At 34.1% G+C, this 18890-nt stretch overlaps 2 protein-coding genes across 2 annotated transcripts; both read right to left on the bottom strand.

The window, feature by feature from the left end:
- Positions 1-1718: 1718 nt before the first annotated feature.
- On the bottom strand, positions 1719-3700 carry LOC132629268 (pentatricopeptide repeat-containing protein At3g14580, mitochondrial). The gene is made up of 2 exons (XM_060344976.1): positions 2749-3700; positions 1719-2570 (listed from the first exon to the last, which is right to left on the bottom strand). The coding sequence occupies exons 1-2, from the start codon at positions 3662-3664 to the stop codon at positions 2275-2277; spliced, it is 1212 nt and encodes a 403-aa protein (XP_060200959.1). The 5' UTR covers positions 3665-3700; the 3' UTR covers positions 1719-2274.
- Positions 3701-12600: 8900 nt separating this feature from the next.
- On the bottom strand, positions 12601-15275 carry LOC132600123 (glucan endo-1,3-beta-glucosidase-like). Its single transcript, XM_060313543.1, has 4 exons — positions 14929-15275; positions 13828-13856; positions 13491-13725; positions 12601-12886 (listed from the first exon to the last, which is right to left on the bottom strand). Exons 1-4 carry the CDS (start codon positions 14975-14977, stop codon positions 12861-12863), a joined length of 339 nt encoding a protein of 112 aa, XP_060169526.1. The 5' UTR covers positions 14978-15275; the 3' UTR covers positions 12601-12860.
- Positions 15276-18890: the final 3615 nt, after the last annotated feature.

Genomic DNA, 18890 nt, shown 5'->3' with positions numbered 1-18890 from the left:
TCTGATGTATATTGTTTGAACCTTACATAAAAATGATTTGGTTGTCAACAATTAATATTAAGATTCATTTCTATGAAGCTTCCTTCTGCTGAATGGACCTGTCTCCATTATAATAGATCTAGCACATGTTGTTTGTCTATTGCCATGGTTACAAGAAAAATAAACAAAGAAAAATGTGTTAAGATGATTTATATATATCACCTATAATGTCTAAATGTGTTTGTTGGTGGTGGTGGTGGGGGATGGACCCTGGATTAGCTCAAGTAAAGGGGCCCTCAACTAAAAGATCATAAGTTTCATTCTCGATATTGCAAACTCTTTTCTTATCTCTTCCACGACGGCGGTTCATTCTGGTTCTATCGGAAAATCGCCTCCATACAGGAGGAGGAAGAAGAACTTTGGGATTCTTAGCTTTTTTGAGAACTGACAACTAATAGAAGTAAATAGGAGAAGGTCCCATCCAGATTCTTGGACGAGAACTAAAATAGTGTATATCAAAGAATTTAAGTTATATACACTGACAATGTAAAGAACTTCTATACTAAGACAACTTTGTTTATTCAGGACTCCAGGTCCAGGGACAACTCAGCATCACACGTCCAAATATTGACTAGTACATGAATATTATGAATACATGGTATCTATCATTTAAGAATCTAAGATTGCACATGATTTGTTGGATCATCAACCTATCTACGCATGTGGTAGGATCAAGTTGTTGCCATTTCATCTGCATATTTATAGGCCTATATAACTATGTCCATCAATAACACTTAACACATTGCATTCACATTCTCTTTTGTCTTCAAATTCCCATTGCAACTAAGATTCATTCAAATTCCCATTGCAACTAAGATTCATTCATTCTTTTCTACTTCTATTTCTCCCCTATACAACATGTCAAGCTCATTCATTAGTGAAGATCTCAGATACATTACCACTTCCGATGACTTCAATGATGTTGAGTTCTCAAAAATTGATACTGATATTCTCATGTCATTTCTTGAAGAATCAGAGATTGAAGAAAGGATCAGACAAGTGATCCAGTCTTTGGAAGCAGAAATTTCTCCTGTTTTGATCAATGAATCTAATTCACTAAAGGATTGCGAATTCTCTGATACTTCGAGTGAAGTGGAGAGTTGTTCGACATCATGTGATCTTGAATTTGAATGTATTGATTCAAAGATGACATGTTCTACTCCTAGTGATGACAGGAGTATATGGTTCATGGATTATTCCGGAGATAGTACTGATGATGTGATTGAATTTATAGACCCAATCGAATTTTCACAAACGTATGATGGAGTTACATTAATGGAGGAACATGATCAGCACACCTTCTTGTGGGAAGAAACCTGTGAATCTATGCTTTATGAATATATAGTCTTATAGATCATCATTATGAAGCTGCGAATGTCACTTGTAAATTCTATAAAATTTCTTACGGTGTTATGAGCTCCTTTAATTTTCTTTCTGTAATAGTGTAGTAATGCCACACTAAATGTAAGTTCTCATTTTTGGTATTTAATGTCTCCCCAAATTTGGTGTTTAATAGTAGTAGTCACTTCTAATGCTTAATCACCTTTCTCAACTGAATTTGATACCATACCCAGGTTGATGTTTTTGGCAAAAGACAATAGAGACGTTTTTGGTCCACCTCAGCACCCTCCGAACCCCACGAAAGAAAAAGAGTGACAGACCTGTGGTCACAACCAATCAAAGCAAAATACAGATTGACCAGCTTTTACTAATACAACTTGTAATACTCAAAAGTGACACTCTTAACCGAAAGAAAACTTCAGAGACTAACAACAGTATATATTGGTAATCCAATGAATTTGATATCATTAGCTCATCAATTCTTGTTTTAGGAAAAAAAGAGAAACCTGACTGTTATAGTTATGGGCATAAGTTGGAATCTTCTCTTTGCTTTTGTAGTTTTCGTTCTGCTTCATCACCATAAGTCACTGGCTATTGTTCCCAATATTAGCACTGACGAAGCTGCTCTTCTTGCCTCGAAGTCTCGCGTTTCTCCTAATCCAAATAATATCTTAGCAAGCAACTGGTCTTCTTCAAGCTCAGTTTGCAGCTGGATTGGAATCACTTGCAGCTCTCGCCACCATAGGTTACAGCTTTAGATATTTCTAGCATGCCGCTTCATGGTACCATTGCTCCACACCTTGGAAACCTCTCCTTTCTTGTATCTCTTGACATCAGCAACAACACTTTCCATGGGGAATTTCCACAAGTACCATCGCGTAATACATTGTAGATTTAGTCTCTAAGAATTTCATCATAAGTATAGGTTGTACAGCAACCTCCATCAGGAAACAAGCAACCCAGAATCTTCCTCCACATACCCATCCTAGGAACAAATCCATGTCTCACCATTTGCCTCAACACCCAATCTAAATCTCCAAGAAGCTTACCATCACAAAGGCCATGCATCACCAGCTTATAAGACTCAAAACTTGGATTCACCCTCTTATCAATCATGAAAGCCATAAAATCTTTTGCCTCCAAATACCTCTTGGCATCAAGCAAAGCGTACAACACCTCCTGATAAGTACCTGCAGAGGCAGGCAGATCCAGAATTCGAAGTTTATGAATTTCTACCGCGATCTCAAGTTAATATACAGTAATAACGGTGTTCACAATGAAATAATTATAGATATTTAATGGATGTCTTAATATATATGTAAAGTTTATACAAAAGTTACTGGATTCCCGTGAACCCGTACAATATACCTGGATTTGGATCACAACCTTTCACCATTACTTTCTTGAACATCTCAATCCCTTCATCAACTCTTTTTTGCTTCCTAAGCCCCGAAATCAACGTATTAAACACGATAGCATCCGGTTCGACTTCCTCCTTTTCCATCCTCTCGAACAAACCCAACGCCTCGTCAACACGACCGCGCTCACATAACGCGTGCATTATAGTCGAAAAAGTCCTAACATTAGGCTGACAATTTTGTTTAGGAAATTCATCGAACACCTTATATGCACCATCTATTTCCCCACAACGACACAACCCTTTAATGATAATATTCAAACAACAAGCATCAATTTCGACACCCAATTCGTTACCACGTATATAAACCTTATGAACAACATCAAATTGCTTAGTATTAACTAACAAATTTAACACAAAATTAAAAGTTTTAACACTAGGCCAACACTTATAATTAGGCATATCAAAAAGGGTATCAATTGCTTTATTAATTCTACCAGCTAAATGACCATATATCTTAATAACATTATAGAAAAAATCATCTGAAAGTCTACATTTTCTTTCATTCTTGATTTTTTTCATTAGGGTTTCAATATCATCAAAATTCTTAGCTATTGCTAGGTTTTTTATAACTGTACTATAAATTGCTTCATTGGGTTTGTAATCTTTTCTTTTTGAGATTTCATTAAGTATAATTAGTGCTGAATTTGGGTTTTTGAGATTTTGGAATATTTTAATGACTTCATTTGGACTTAACCAATCTTTGTAGTTGTTAATAAGGTTGATGTCATCATAATTTTGTATTTGAGATGTTGACAATTGATATGAAGGTGGAAAATATTTTGGAGATTGAAAGATTAATTTGTGAATTAAAGGTTTGTAACGAATTGAAAACATTGGTCTATATGAGTTGATGACACTCTGCATTGTTGGTGTTCTTTAGGAGAAATGAAATGAAAAGGGCGCTCGGCTCGCTTTTATGCGAATACGTCATCCAACTATCAGAAATGGTCTATTTAGGTCATTGCCGTTATCAAAATGGCTTATTTAAGCTATTTTTCATTAACCGTGATTTTAGAATATTAGAAATGACACTTAGCTTCTAATTAGAGGTCTACGTAGTTTAATTAACCCAGCACGAATTTATGAGTCGGGTTTTAGTTTAATTTAGGATTTAACTTTTGCTGGTTTAATTAAACGACGTCGACCTCTAATTGGTGGCCAAGTGTCATATCTGGTATTATAAAACTGGCGTTAATGAAAAATGACATGAATGAGTCATTTTGATAACGACGACGGCATAAATGAGCCAAACAATTGACGAATGACATAAATGAGTCATTTTCGATGGCATATTTGAGCCTTTTCCGTAAAAGCTATAGTCTTAACGCTTTCATTGTAGTTTAATGAGGTTATTTATTTTTGGTAGGTATGGAAACGGGGCAGGGCAGGTGCATCGTGCGGATTCGGAATTTTCAGTAAGGTGGTTCTAAAAATAAAAATGTAATGTTTGCTATTTGAACTTGGACCTCAAGGTGAATTTTGAACCCCTGACCACTGAGCCAACCTCTAATCTTGTGTTAGGGGTCTCAAAATTTAAAAAATACTAATATAGCTTAGCCAGCTCTAATTTTTTACTTATTTAATAAAGTTCAAACAAATAAGTTAAAAAACTATTTTAATGTTTGGCTAAACATTTAAAAAGTGCTTCGAATTGTATTTTCTCAAATGTGTTTTTTTTTAAAAAGTGTTTTGGGAAAAAAAGAACTTCTTTTTAGCTACTGAAAAACAGTTTTTGCTACTCCGAGAAGCACTTATTTTTCTCCCAAAAGCTTGGCCAAACACCTCATTTTTTCTAAATAAGCACTTTTGGCCGCCTCCCAAAAGATTGGCCAAACAGGCTATTAGAAGTAAATTTCTGCGATGAATAAGTTAATTGCATAAAAAAATTGAGGCATTATCTATTAAATTAGTGCTAGTTAGCAGGAAAATAAAAAGAATTTTATGAATTTCATAATTTAAATCAGATTCAGTTAAAAAAGGAAAAGTTTAAACAATTATGCAGGGCGGGTTGACATTGTCGAGAGTTGTTGCTCCCAAATGCACACGTAAGCTACGTGATCGTACAAGTAATATAGTGATTTTAGAAATCGAATGTCGAACCCACAAGGACTTATGATCAACCGTCAACTAAATTAAACTAATGCTAATTATCTAACCAAGAAACAAAAAGATATAATTATCAACTAAATAAAATAGAAGAAAACAAATAATGAACTTCAACCAACAAAGAGCGGATTTTTATGTTATCCATGAGATGGAATCAGTCTAGGACTATGGGCTATCTAACAATCACGTTGCATTCTTCAATTGATTCATTTTTTTAATTTATCTAGTTTACTGACTAACAGGGTTGACATTAAAAGTCCCCACGTTCACAGTTGCGGTGCCTTGAAAATTGGGTCATTTGCACGATTGCCCTTCAAAGGCATTACTAGTCTTTAATTTTGCCCCTCAAATTGTTGGTCTTTAGTTTTTGCCCTTTGTCTAATACCCCAAGGTTTTGGTTTCGAACCCCGACTTAGTAAAAACAAAAAAAAATCGCAAGGCAGAGGTTTGAAGCAAAATTAGGCCTATTCGGACAAAAGTTAGGCCTTAAGGCAAACTTTTACCCGAAATTAGGCATTAACGCAAACCTCTACCTTAGGGCCTAACTTTTGCTCAAAATTAGGCCTATTCGGGTAAAAGTTTAGGCAAACTTTTACCCGAAATTAGGCATTAACGCAAACCTTTGTCTTAGGGCCTAACTTTTGCCCAAAATTAGGCCTATTCGGGCAAAAGTTAGGCCTTAAGGCAGACTTTTGTCCAAACTCTGCCTTATAAGGTTCAAACTCTACCTTGAATCCAAAACTCTGCCTTAATTTTTTTTTTGGCTAATAGCATGTTTGGCCAAACTCCTAAAATCAACTTTTTTGAAAAGTACTTTTAAAAAAATAATTTTTGTGAGAAGCAATTTGTGTTTGGCCAATTAATTTAAAAAACACTTTTGAGTAGCAATTAGTGTTTGTTCAAGCTTTTAAAAAGTGCTTCTAAGTGTTTTTTTTCCTCAAAAGTGCTTTTCAAAAAAGTCCTTTGGGGAAAAACTATTTTTTTAGCTTCTGAAAAACTGATTCTGCTACTCCCCAAAAGTACTTATTTTCTCAAAAGCTTGGCCAAACACTACACTTTTTTTTTTAAATAAGCACTTTGTGAAATAAAAAAGAACTTTTGGAGAAAAATAAGCTTAGCCAAGCAGGCCATAAGCGGGAATTCGAACCCGGAATCCATAGATTTTTAGGCAAAAGATAAAAATTAAAGACCAAAAATTTGTGGGGCAAAAATTAGAGGCTTTGGCATTTCGCGCAAAAAAATAAATAAATGAAAATTGCTACTTCTTTGGACTTACTCTTCGTTTGCAGCCAAGTAACCATGCAACCAATTCATTTAGTCACTTCTTTTGCTCTTTGTTAATATTTCCAATCATTAGACTATCAATTTTTCTGCTTTTATTTCTACACAAGAAAATATAATATTAAAAACAAAATGATATGATATACACTCAACCAACGATGAAAGTATTAAATTGTAAGGTAAATAATAGCTACGTATATATTTGCATTTTCGACTGAACATCACGGGTCTACGCGGGTTTGCCCCGCAACTACACCGCACCGCCCCACATCTCTTGTCATCCCTATGAGGAACCTCTGTTGCGAGGTGAATGAATTATTTAAACTTGATGAGTTCAACCTGTAATATTAGTAGAACCTAACTTAGTTTACCTTTAAAATTATGAGTCCAGTTTAGGTGACCCTATTTTCTCTTTAGTCTATTTAAAAAAGAATCCCTTTTTAGATTTGGTAACAATCTAACTTGACTTCCTATTTTATCCCTACAAACAAAATTTTTGGCCATATAAATGTTATGACATGTTTAAGATCATATTTTTACCTTGAAGTTCCGGTACTGGTCTCCTCCCTTTATCATTTGTTTGGAGAGAGAGAGGGGAGGAGGATTGGAAGAAAATTGGAAAATTGAGAGGGATAAGATTAAAAAGGACCCTAAAATCAAGGACCCTTATTTTCTTAAGATGTTATGTTTTGAAAAGTCTTGTTATGTAGGGTAATTATTTAGAAGTGTTTATATATAAAAATGGTTATTAGAGGTCTTATTTTGTCATATCGTGTAAAATTCTCTTAACAAAAACTTTTTCTTCACCTTTCTCTTGCATAATAGATTCCAATTTATACCCTGTAAACCCACACCATAAGAATTAGACGAACGGCGTGTACAAATACAAGAAAGAACAAAAAAGTTTGGGGTGCGAATATGGTATTAAAATCAATCTTCTTTCTTGCAACAGAAGTTATGTATCATGAAACTAATTAAAGAGATTACTTAATGGAAATCAAGTAAAGAATAGTTAAAATATTTAAAAAAAAAAAAAAAAAAAATAGGGAAAATTGTACTTTTGGTTCCTCAATTATTGATGAATTCTTGTTTTGGTGATTCTAATATTTGACTAAGCACATTTAACCTTCAATTAACGAAAATGTGTGTTTTTGGTCCCTTATACAGGAAATATGTGATATTTAGAGTATTTTTGAGGATTATATCCCCATCAAATATAGAGTAACAATACAAATTTAATAAAATACATCGATAAAAGAATGGTTTAGAATCTAAAGATTTCGTTAAATTTGTGAAGATTTACACGTTTGAGGGATCAAAAGTGGACATATCAATTAATTGAAAGTTAAATGTGCTTCACCAAAAATGATAAGGACCAAAATTAGCATTTATCAATATTTGAGGGATTAAAAATGCTAATATCTCTTTAAATTAACATTAGCGCTGATCATATATTACGTTTCCCTTTTTTCACATACAAAAGATTCGTATCAGCTAGAATAGAGTCCTATTTTTAAGTTACCATAAATCTCAAATTAATTAAGAGTCCTAGTTCACGCATATAACAACAGAGAGTCACGAATTTTATTCATATAAATCAACATTCTACCTTTTCTAGGACCAAAATTCCAAATATACAGAGAAGATATTAGTCATTTTCTTGTATCCCCATGGACTCTAACACTAAACAAATCAAAGCTCCTCATGATGATTTGATTAGCAATCTTCATGATCAATTATTATGTTCAATAATTTCATATCTTCCAACAAAAGAAGCCATAACAACAAGCACATATTCAAAACGTTGGAAATTCCTATGGAGGTCCTTAACTCGCCTTTCTTTCCCTCAACGACGACGACGAGGACGACGACAACAACAATATTCAACGCCAGCCCCGTCCATCGTGGACAACATTCTTTCGTCACAGATTGGAAATGTTATCGAATTTTTTCACATGCATCACCTCCCACAAGATTGGAGCACGTCTAACAACAATAACAACAACAATAGCAACATGCAACGATGGATAGAGCATCTCAAAAATGAGAAAAAATTAGGAGGGATTTCACTTTCTTGTCAAAACAATATTTATAGATCACCACATTTATACGAGGTACCACGAGGGATCTTCCATGGTAAATTCCTTGAATTTGTGGAGCTAAATAAATACGTTCTAAGTAGTGCTTCACCCTTTGAAGGTTGCGTCAACGTTAAAACCCTAAAACTCACCGCGGTCACTCTGAAGGGCGGTGAAACCCTAGCTGACATCATTGGGAACTGTGCCTCATTGGAGAATTTGAGCCTTCATGCTTGTTATAATAAGAAGGGGCAATTTAATATCCACATCCAACACGAGAAACTCATGATGATAGAATTCAATGATATTCACATAACGAAATTTTGTCTAATATGTGAAACCCTAAATGAGTTGGTGTTTGAAAATTCTTCTTATTCCTCAGAAGAATCTCATAATATTCAATGTCCAAACATTCGGATCATCCGGACCAATAACCATGACTTGCTGGATTGGTGCATTGGTTTGAGGGTAAGGTTTTTTTTTTTTTTTTCCGTTGTTGTACGTGCTGCTTTTTTTTCTGAATGCTATGTACTGCTTTCCATTTTGCATCATTTTGTTTTTGTTACTGCTTTTATTTATGTATTTCCTTTTTCAAATTGCTTTATCGGAAACAACCTCTCTGTCTCTACGAGTTAGGGGTAAGGTTGCGTACGCTCTACCGTCCTCAAACTCCGCCTGTAGGATTACACTAGATACATTACTATTTTTTTTTTTGTTTTTTTTATACCTGCATAATTTCTTTTGGTACCCATTATTTGATGAAATGATTCAATTCCACGGTGCTCCCTTTTGTTACCATAGTATTTTTAATTTTGATTGGTTTTTATATTAAGACATAGGTATCAAAGAATATGACTTACTTTTCTAGGAGTTCTCAAAATGTTTATACTAAGGGTGTGTTTGGTAGGAAGGAAAATAATTTTAGGAAAATGTTTTCCAAACAATAAGCCATTTTTTTGGTAATGAAATTAAAAGGTGAAAAATGACTTTCTCCAATAGTGTTTCTAAATTTTAGAAAGGGTTGAATAATGAGCCACCCCGAAAGTATTTTTCTTCACACTGAACGCACTAAGAGCATGTTTGACCAAACTGCTGAAATCAACTTATTTTGAAAAGCTCTTTCTTATAAAAAAAAAAAAAAGAGCTCTATAAAAAAAATGTTTGACCAATATTTTTTAAAAGTTCTTTTAATTGTCAAATTACAAAAATTGGAAATTAGTATTAATTCAATTGGTAATTATGAATTTTTGATTTCCTAAAATAATTGAAAACACTTATTTTTGGAGAAGCTACTTTTTCTAGCTTCAACTCAATAGCTCGTTTAATCCGGTACTCTCAGAAATACTAATTTCTTAACTAAAAAGTTGGTCAAACACCTTCATTCTCTAAAATAAATAAATTTTAACAAGTATTTTCTTACCTTTTAAAAGCTTGACCACACATATTATAAGTCCTAACACTAAGCATATATAGTCATACCTCTTTATAACAGTAATCCCTATTAAAACGCTTCACTATAACAATCAAGTTTTCTTTGAAACTGATTACTCAAGTTATGTTGTATTATATGTTCTTTCTAATAACATTTCACTATAGCTAACATTTCACTATAGTGGCCAAAGGATGTCGTTTATAGAGAGGTTTGACTGTATCCATTTTGCAGTCTCGAGATTTTGAACGCTACAAGTATGGAATCCCTTTCATGGAGGTGTGTGTGTTATGTACCACCTTAGACTTGAACTCCGTGAGTGACAACATTGTGCTTAGCTTCGTCTTTAGGGTGTGGAGCCATCTTCAAAAGCTTGACATCACTAATGAGGTTGGTATAATTATCATTCACAAGGAATTCATAATAGTCTTACTCTTTGAGTTTTATTATTACTTGTTATTTCATTTGTTTCGGTCATTGTATTATTTATAGTTGTTACTGTTCTTTTCTCTATTATTTCCAACATGGCTTCTTCACTAATGTATATCCTTTAACCTGCTTAAAAACGTTTTACTTGAGCCGATGGTCTATCGAAAACAATCTCTTTACTGTCTCAAGACAGGGGTAAGGTCTGCATACACATCGCCCTCCCCGGACCTCACTTATGGGATTACACTGGGTATGTTGTTGTTGTTGTATGAAATTCATAGTAGATAGACTATCCTAGACGAATTTAGGGTGGGGTTCAGATAGTTCAACAAAATCTATTACTTTGGACTTGAATTATATGTATATATCAAGAAAAAATATGGCACTCCTTCCTTTCCAATTTATTATACAAATAGCGCTCGCTGGACACTTTTCGGCCCTGTTTTTGAAAAATAGTTACTGTTAAGAAGTTTCAAATTTTATAGGCTAGTAGTCCTCACTAGCCAGTTCTTGGCACCATCTTTGAGGAATAGCGATGGTCCTGGAGTTAGAAATTCCATAAGATATTAGCACTCATTTACCACCTTTCGACGGTTTCTTTAAAAAATAGCACGGTCCTGGAGCTTTTTATTTCATCGGATATTTCAAATTTGAAATTTGAAACTCTACGATGTTGACTATTTTTCAATTATAGGGATTGAAAGGTGGCTATTTGTGAATTTTACCCCAATTAATTATGTGACCTAGTTCCTTTTAGTCTGTTTGGAAAAGGATGATCTCGATCTTTCTGAATTTGGAAACAATTAAACTTAAACTTCTCATTTTACCTTTAATGATAAGTTTTTTATCAACCACATAAAAGTTATGCCATGTTCAAGATTACAAGTTTCAAAACACTTATGGCCACGCAAATGTTACGTCATAGTTAAGACCACAATGTTTTTCTTTTTCAGGCTCTGCAACCAGTCAATTAGGTTCACATATGTTGAAACATATGGAGTTTACAATTGATTACATTATACTGATTCTGAACGCACTGATGCAGGTTGAACAACTCTGAATTTGGAAACAATTTAACTTAAACTTCTCATTTTACCTTTAATAACAAGTGTTTATTAAATGTTATGCCATTTTCAAAATTACAAGTTTCAAAAGACTTATAGCCACACAAATATTTTGCCATGTCTAAGACCAAAAATTTCTATTTACTTAGGCTGCGCGTCCAGTCAAATAGGTTTACATACAGAAGGAGTATACAATTGATTACATCACACTAATTCTGAATGCACTGATGCATGCAGGTCACCACGACTTTAAATTCTGAATCTGCCCTGTCTCAGGAGCATATGTATTGGGAAAAGAAAGAGCTGCCAGATAGTTTTACTCATCATCCGAGATTTATGAGGATTAAAGGATTTACTGGAACAGAACGTGAAATCAGACTTATAACTCATGTTATAAAAAATGCTTCTGTGTTGGAGAAATTAGTAATTCAGTGCAGTGATTTTGTTTCAACAAAAGGAGCGGCAGCTACTATGGGATTACTATCAGTGCCCAGAGCCTCTATTAATGTGTCTATAGTCTTGAATATGCCTGGAAATTGACATTTGTTATGTCGAACGAGCAATTGATCAGTTTTTGAACGAGCATTCAGTGATGATTCATATAGTCATCCCCAATTTATTTGCATATAGAATGAGCAGCCCGTGCAGGGGACTTGAATATCCATATTTCATCCTGTACTAAGCTGCTTTACATGGTATTAGCTGGAATTTGGACAAGGGCTACAATAGGATTGAATTAGATCCTTATTCTTTGTTACTACTTGTGTTTTCAGTACTAGATTTAGCATTTTCGGACTTTCTTGTGTGTGATATGCAGGCGGTGTGGTTGAATTATTTTTTTGTTATAAAAATTAATTTTTCGACTTTGGTGCAACACATTGAAAATTGGATGCCAGTCCCTGAAATTAACCCCATTGAATCGACAATATCCGGATAGTCCTCTGGAAGCTGCAGGATGTCAAGTATGAAGTGAAGCAAATATATGGACCGTATAACGCCCAAGAGGAGAACATAGTTTCAGGTTGAAATCCCCGGCAACACTAGTGATTTCTTTCAATCTGCACAAACATCGGTTCACAGTGTTACCAGGTACCAATGTTGGTGGGGAAACAGTGGCGGACCCAGAATTCAATGATCCTGGGTGCTCTTCTTAAAATTAACAAAAAAGAATTTGCTTTTGGTAGGATTTGAACTCGCTCTCCTCCATGGCTTATCCTAAAGCCACCACCTTTTAACCAAAGCACCTAAATCTTTTATTGCTTCTTGGTGCTATTTAATGTTTTTTATCAAAATTTCAATATTTTCTATATGTCTACATAGAGTATTCACCGCAGTTAATGGGTGCTCGAGCACCGAAGTTTATAGTACATGGGTCCGCCCATGGGAAAATAGCATGTTGGATATAACAGGTAATTTAAAAGAAAAACAAATATATGGACCATATATATATACTCGAGATATTTGGCACCACCACATATATAAACACTTCTTTAAAAGAGATTGTACAGGACTATATTTTGACAACTAATTGCCAAATGAGCTTCTCTAGATCTCTCTCCCTCTCCCTAGAGTAACATCTTGCATGTTAATGTTCTTAAATACCAAGTGGTCACAAAAAAATAAAGGATCAAAAGAATGGCCTCCTTATTTAGCTGCTTATCCAAATCAGGGCTTCATTCATAGATACAGCTGCCATAACCTGCCATTGTCAAGATTCCATGATTGATCAATCAAGTGTTGGATAATGTCATAAGTTGCATACTTCTAATATGTTAGAGAAAACTACTTCTTCCCATGTGACCCTGTTTCTTTATTAGTCTATTTAAAAAAATGATTCATTTCTAAATTTGGTGACCATTTATTAACTATAAGCTTCTCATTTTACTCTTAAGGTGTTTTTAGTATGGAGGAAAACATTTTTCTCATGTTTGGTTAGTCACATTTTATCTAAGAAAACAAGTTTCTTTAAAAATGAGAAAAATGATAAACAAGTTTCATATGTGGAATTCACATTGATTGTCTCATTCCTACTCTCCGACACTCTCTAAGACAACCCACCCTCAGCCCCACCACCCTTACTCCCTGCCCCCGTAGTGCAGAATACCACTTATGAAACATTTCCATTCATCCCAAACACACGCTTAATGAGGAACTTTTACAATTACACAAATGTTATGATAGGTTTAGATTACCAGTTTTAAAAATTTTATAGTCACGCGAATATTAAACTATGTTTAGTCAAACTGCATTATATAGATTAGAACAGAGGGAGTAAAAAAACAAAACAAAAAGAAGAGACCTACTTGGATCGGTCAAGACCACTAAGGCAGAATTACCAAAGTGGCAATTCCAATGGTTCCTTCCCTTAGCTTGATAATAAAGATTCATGGCAATAGAAGCATGGTTCATGAGATTATCTGGTGAAGAACAAGTGCACCCCTTTTGCAAGATCCTACAATCCACTTGAGAACATGCATAATTTATGTTTTCTTGCAGTGTTTTCTCATTTGATGAAGGTTTAGCCACACACCAAGTTTTCTGCAAAACCAAAATGTAAAAAGATTAGCAGTCCTTTCACTTGTTATTAACTTGTAATTTTCTCATTTAAGTACATATATGTTTTTGAGTTCTTGAAGTTACCTGTTCATTTGCTAACACCAATATCCCAACTGCAAAAACAAAAACGAAACAGTAATAAGTACTTGTCATTTTAACAATCATTCCACAAGAGGGAAGTGAAGAGCATATCATCAAATTTGATAGAATGGACCACCAACGTAACGCCTATGTTGCTTGAACTTTCTAAAAAATGTTGCCGAATTCGTATCGAATTCCCCAAAGATACACTATTTTGGGAGGATTTGACACGCATCCATTGACTTTTTAAAGAGTTCGAGCAATATAGAGCAACGTTAAAGATAAGGCAATAGATTGCATCGATAATATAAAAACTTATACTCACTCTGTTTCAATTTGTTTGAACCTATTTCCTTTTAAGTCCGTGCCAAAATGAATGACCTCTTTCCTAATTTGGAAACAAATTCACTTTATGAATGATTTACAGCCACACAAATTTTTAAGACTTATTTTGAACCACAAGTTTCAAAAGTCTTTCCTCTTTCTTAAATATCGTGTCCGGTCAAATGAATTCATATAAATTAAAACGGAGGGAGTATTACACTATCACCAACTGTCAAATGGACACCTGAACTATCATTGTGATCACATAGACACCTCTTGTTGGTAAAAGTATATCTCATAAACCCCTCAGGCTGACATGAAAAAATGCACGTTATTCACTTAAATTTGAGCGTGAAACCCTTTTATCTATGTAAATTCAGTGGCAGATATATGCACAATATATATTATGGTTGGTCTGCAAAACTCAATATTTTAGGCCTAAACCTTATAAGTGTGTTGAAAATTTCACTAAACATGTACATCTAATAAACTGCAAACCCCCATAGCACAAATGAATTGGGGGTTCTGTGGAAAACCAAGAGTTACTAGAACTCATAAACTTTAAATTCTGGATCCGCCTCTAATGTAACTGGCCAAGTTAAATCCTCCAAAAATCCTCCAAATTAAAATAAATGAACACTTCATATAGATATGAACAAAATGAGATGTCTAAATCAATTGTCATAAGTTAGATACCTCTGGTTTTTTTTTTTTTTTTGTTGGGAGAAGAGTTAAAATCATTGTGTACAAATGCTAGAGCCTAGGAGTTAGTGTACAAACCTGAAATGTGGGACAAAAATAGGAAAATGATGAGAGTTGCTTTAGCCATAGGTAATAATGAGTGTTGTACTTGTTGAAAAAGAGAGAAAAACAGACTGGGATTGCTTCAAATTTGCAGAAAAACTGATGTTTAAAGTGGTTGTTGGGGTTTTCAGTGAGGAAAAGTTACAACGTTTTAAGGAGAGGAAAAGGCAGGGCTTAACGGCAATGTTTACTGGATTTGAGAGCCGTTACAGCTTAAGTGGAATCTTATGGGGGCAAAATGGACAAAAGAGAAGTCCATTAGGCAGACTTCATGATGCTATTTTGACTTTACTACTAACTTGTAGTGCTATATTTGATTATTAAAGAAACACTACTACTAGTTTATTGCAAGTTGTCTTTTTATATTCTAATAATCAAGAGTTAGCTAGTGTTACTAACCGTTTGGGTTGTGGTATTTGGTAGTGGTTTTGGATGGTAGGAGGGGTGGTGGTGATGGTTGGTAATGGTGGCGGCAGTGATGATGAAGGTGATTTTGCTGGTAATGGCTGATGGTGGCAGTTGGCATTTGGCAATTATGATGGTGATCAGAGGCAGGTGCAAAGTATCAATATCGGGTTTGGAACTCAATACTTTTGATGTAGAGCATAAAATTATGTGCAAAAATCTACAATAATTGCAATAAATAGTGAATATGAATCCATAACTTTAAAAATACAATTAGGCATAATACATAAACAGGCCCTCAAATTTGGCCTCATATGACAAGTATGTCCTCAGCTCCAACTTTGGGTGTGCAAGGCATCTCAACTTGTATAAAGTTGAACACGTAAACACAATGTTGACGTGGCACTGACGTGACACATAAATTTTGGAGGTGTTTAGATGATCATTTTGTAAGTTGGACCATTCAACTGACAAAGTGGAGACAAGTTGAGGTGCCTACTTATGGACACCCAAAGTTATAGGGCATACTTGCAAGCTGAGGCCAAGTTTGAGTGCTTGTTTATGTGTTATTGCTAAGAATTTTAAAGATTGAACCAATAAAGTTTAAATCTTGGATTCGCCTCTGATGGTGATTGGCAATGATGGTGTTCGTGGTATAGTTAGCGGTAATGGTTGGTGATAGTGGTGGTGGTAGTGGTTGTCGTGATGGTGAAGGTGATTGGTGTGGTGTGATCTGGCAGTGATAATGGCGGTTATGATGGTGGAGGTCGTTGGTGGTGGTGCTTTTGCAATGGTGGCGATGGTGGTTGAGCCGTGGTGGTCTGGCTAGTGAGTGGCAGCTGATGGTAGTGGTTGTATGGTGATGTCCAGTGATGGTTAAGGAGAAAATAGTGAACATCTTCGGAAAATCTTTTAAAAGTCATCTTAATAATATTAAAACTTTGTTTAAGATCTGAATAATTTATATTTGCTCACTCATTAAGTGATGAACTTTTGATAAAGCAAATGCATTTAATGGTCAGAGGTTCATAAATCCATTAAGTGTAATCAAATGAGGCTTAAGCTTAATCCCATGCTATGATTATTTCGTCATTTTCATACTCGTCTCGATCTAAATTGTTGATGCATTTACAAACAACCTCTAAACTAAATTTGCATAATATTTTTAAAAGATCTTACATTATTAAGAGTATTAATTTATTTTATATCAAATTCTTTTTATCAATTCTTAATGTGTGACTTTGTGAAACAATTTCTCTGCCCGTCAAGGTAGAGATAGGATCTGTATATACTCTATCCTTTTCAGATTCTACTTGTGAAATTATACTGAGTATGTTATTGTTGTCGTTGTTGATGTGTGACTTTGTTCACAACTCAAATGGAGAAAATTTCGAAGAATATACCAAGGGAATAAAGTAATACTCCATTCATTAGGGTAGAGGGACCAGACTTCACAGTGATAGTTCATAAAGGCTGAACTTTACCAATAATAATGATCTTAAAAATTAAAATGAATGGACCACATTGAGCAAAGAAACTGAAAAGTTCTAACAATGATGGAAGCAACCAAGTACATGCAGTGCAGGAATATAATTTTAGATTCCCCACCATTGACTCAACAAGAAAAGAAATAATAAAATAAATTTCTCAGGTTGTATTTTTGTGGTACGTGTTGTACAAAAGCAACAAGTTGTGACTCGTGAACAACCTATAATTATATAATTTTGTATGTAAGCAACAGATGGAATCAGAAATTAAAACTAATGAGTTTTGAGGTTAGAAAAGAATTTGAACAAAAGCTTTTGTGTTACATCAAATTCAAACATATCAGCTCCGCCCTTGATGAAAGTATTATAGTTGGATCTAGGGTGAATTTTATCGATTTAGGTGAACTAATTATTTTTAATTTGAATTACGTATAAATACGTTAAGAAATTAAAATATATACATCTATAAGATCGTATTCATACTAATTCACTAGCTCCAAGTTTTGAATTTGTATATGTAAAGTACTACTCCTATATACAAAAGCATAAATTAGAGTAAGGAAAGCAAGAAATGAAAGAAAAGAAAAATAACAGGAGTTTTTTTCGACTCCGTTTAAGCTTTAATGAATGGATTTACTCGATATTTGTGTTGGCAGGAGATAAAAAGACGAGTATGTGCAAGTCGACTGAGAAATCAAAAGCTTAACACATCTTTCTTTATTTTTTTCATATCTGAACGTCGCTGTCGAGTGGGTTGAAAGGCCAAATCGTCAAAATAAAATCAAATTCAACAATCGACATAACTGGTTCAAATACCATATGTACCCGATAAAATAATCAATAAACGTCTAAATTGGTCGTAACAAATTATTTAAAAAAAAAAAAAAAAAAAGCAAGACATGATGGAACAAGGTCACATAGAATTGCATCTCTTTTGCTTGCAGCTTGTAATTACACATGGCATTGGCTATCACCTCAGCTCCCAATCTTGTGTTCAACTTTAAACAATCTTTTGATTGCCCCCACCAATAATTCATTCATTTTTGCACTGTACACCAACCCCCTCTACTGCCAAGGGGCTAATTTGGCAACTAAGTAAAGCAACCTCACATCTAAAGTGCCACGTGATACTAACCCTTCAGCTTTTCTTTTTTATATTTTATGTGTCACATGTTTAATCACATAAGAAAGTTTATTTTACTTCTTAAGTTGACGGTGAGAGAGCAACTTAAGCTCAATCTACTAGATACAATTATTGGGGGCAATTACCATTTTTTTTTTTTTACTTTTATAATTATCTAATACTCAAATCACTAATTTGATTAATTCAAATTTCGCTTATGACTCATTAAAAGAAAAACGCTCCTTATGAGAAATTTCTTTTATTTCAAAGTTTGAATCGAACAATCTAGCTAATTAAGAGTAAAGGAATCTCATTCATTCACCACATTTTTTAATTTGATGATAGATAATTACAAACTGAATATAAACAAAGGAAAAGTAAATAGTAGATTGCAGTAACCTCTACAATTTTTCTATTTTCCATTTTGTAGACTTGTGGTTGAATTATTACTGAAACATAATCAACTTAAAATAAGGTAGAAAAATTTTTGCTCCGCATATTTATACTAATTACATTAAATTATCATGGTTAAGTGAATTAATGAGGTAAAAAGTACATATAAATTAATCATGGTTAAATGAGATAAGTATATGTGCAAACACGTGTTATACATCTATTAATAAACACACGGTGCCTTGGCAAGACCGACCCGCTTATTGTGTTTATACCAAATCATATCAAATGACCACGATTTTATAACTGATTTTGATGAGGTGAAAGTACATATTAATTAATCAATGATTAAATGACAAAAAATATATATATGCAAACACGTGTCATGCACCTACTAATGCAATTAAACACACGATGCAGATAAATTTTTATCATGACATAATAAAACTTATCTGACATGCATCAGATTACCATGGTTAAGTAAATGAGAAATCAAACTAGTTCTGCATTTCATAATTTGCATTATCTTT

The sequence above is a fragment of the Lycium barbarum genome, chromosome 1 (genome assembly GCF_019175385.1).
Source record: "Lycium barbarum isolate Lr01 chromosome 1, ASM1917538v2, whole genome shotgun sequence".
NCBI classification, from domain to species: Eukaryota; Viridiplantae; Streptophyta; class Magnoliopsida; order Solanales; family Solanaceae; genus Lycium; species Lycium barbarum.
Note: the sequence above shows the minus strand (reverse complement) of the source record. Positions and strands in the feature narration are given on the sequence as shown.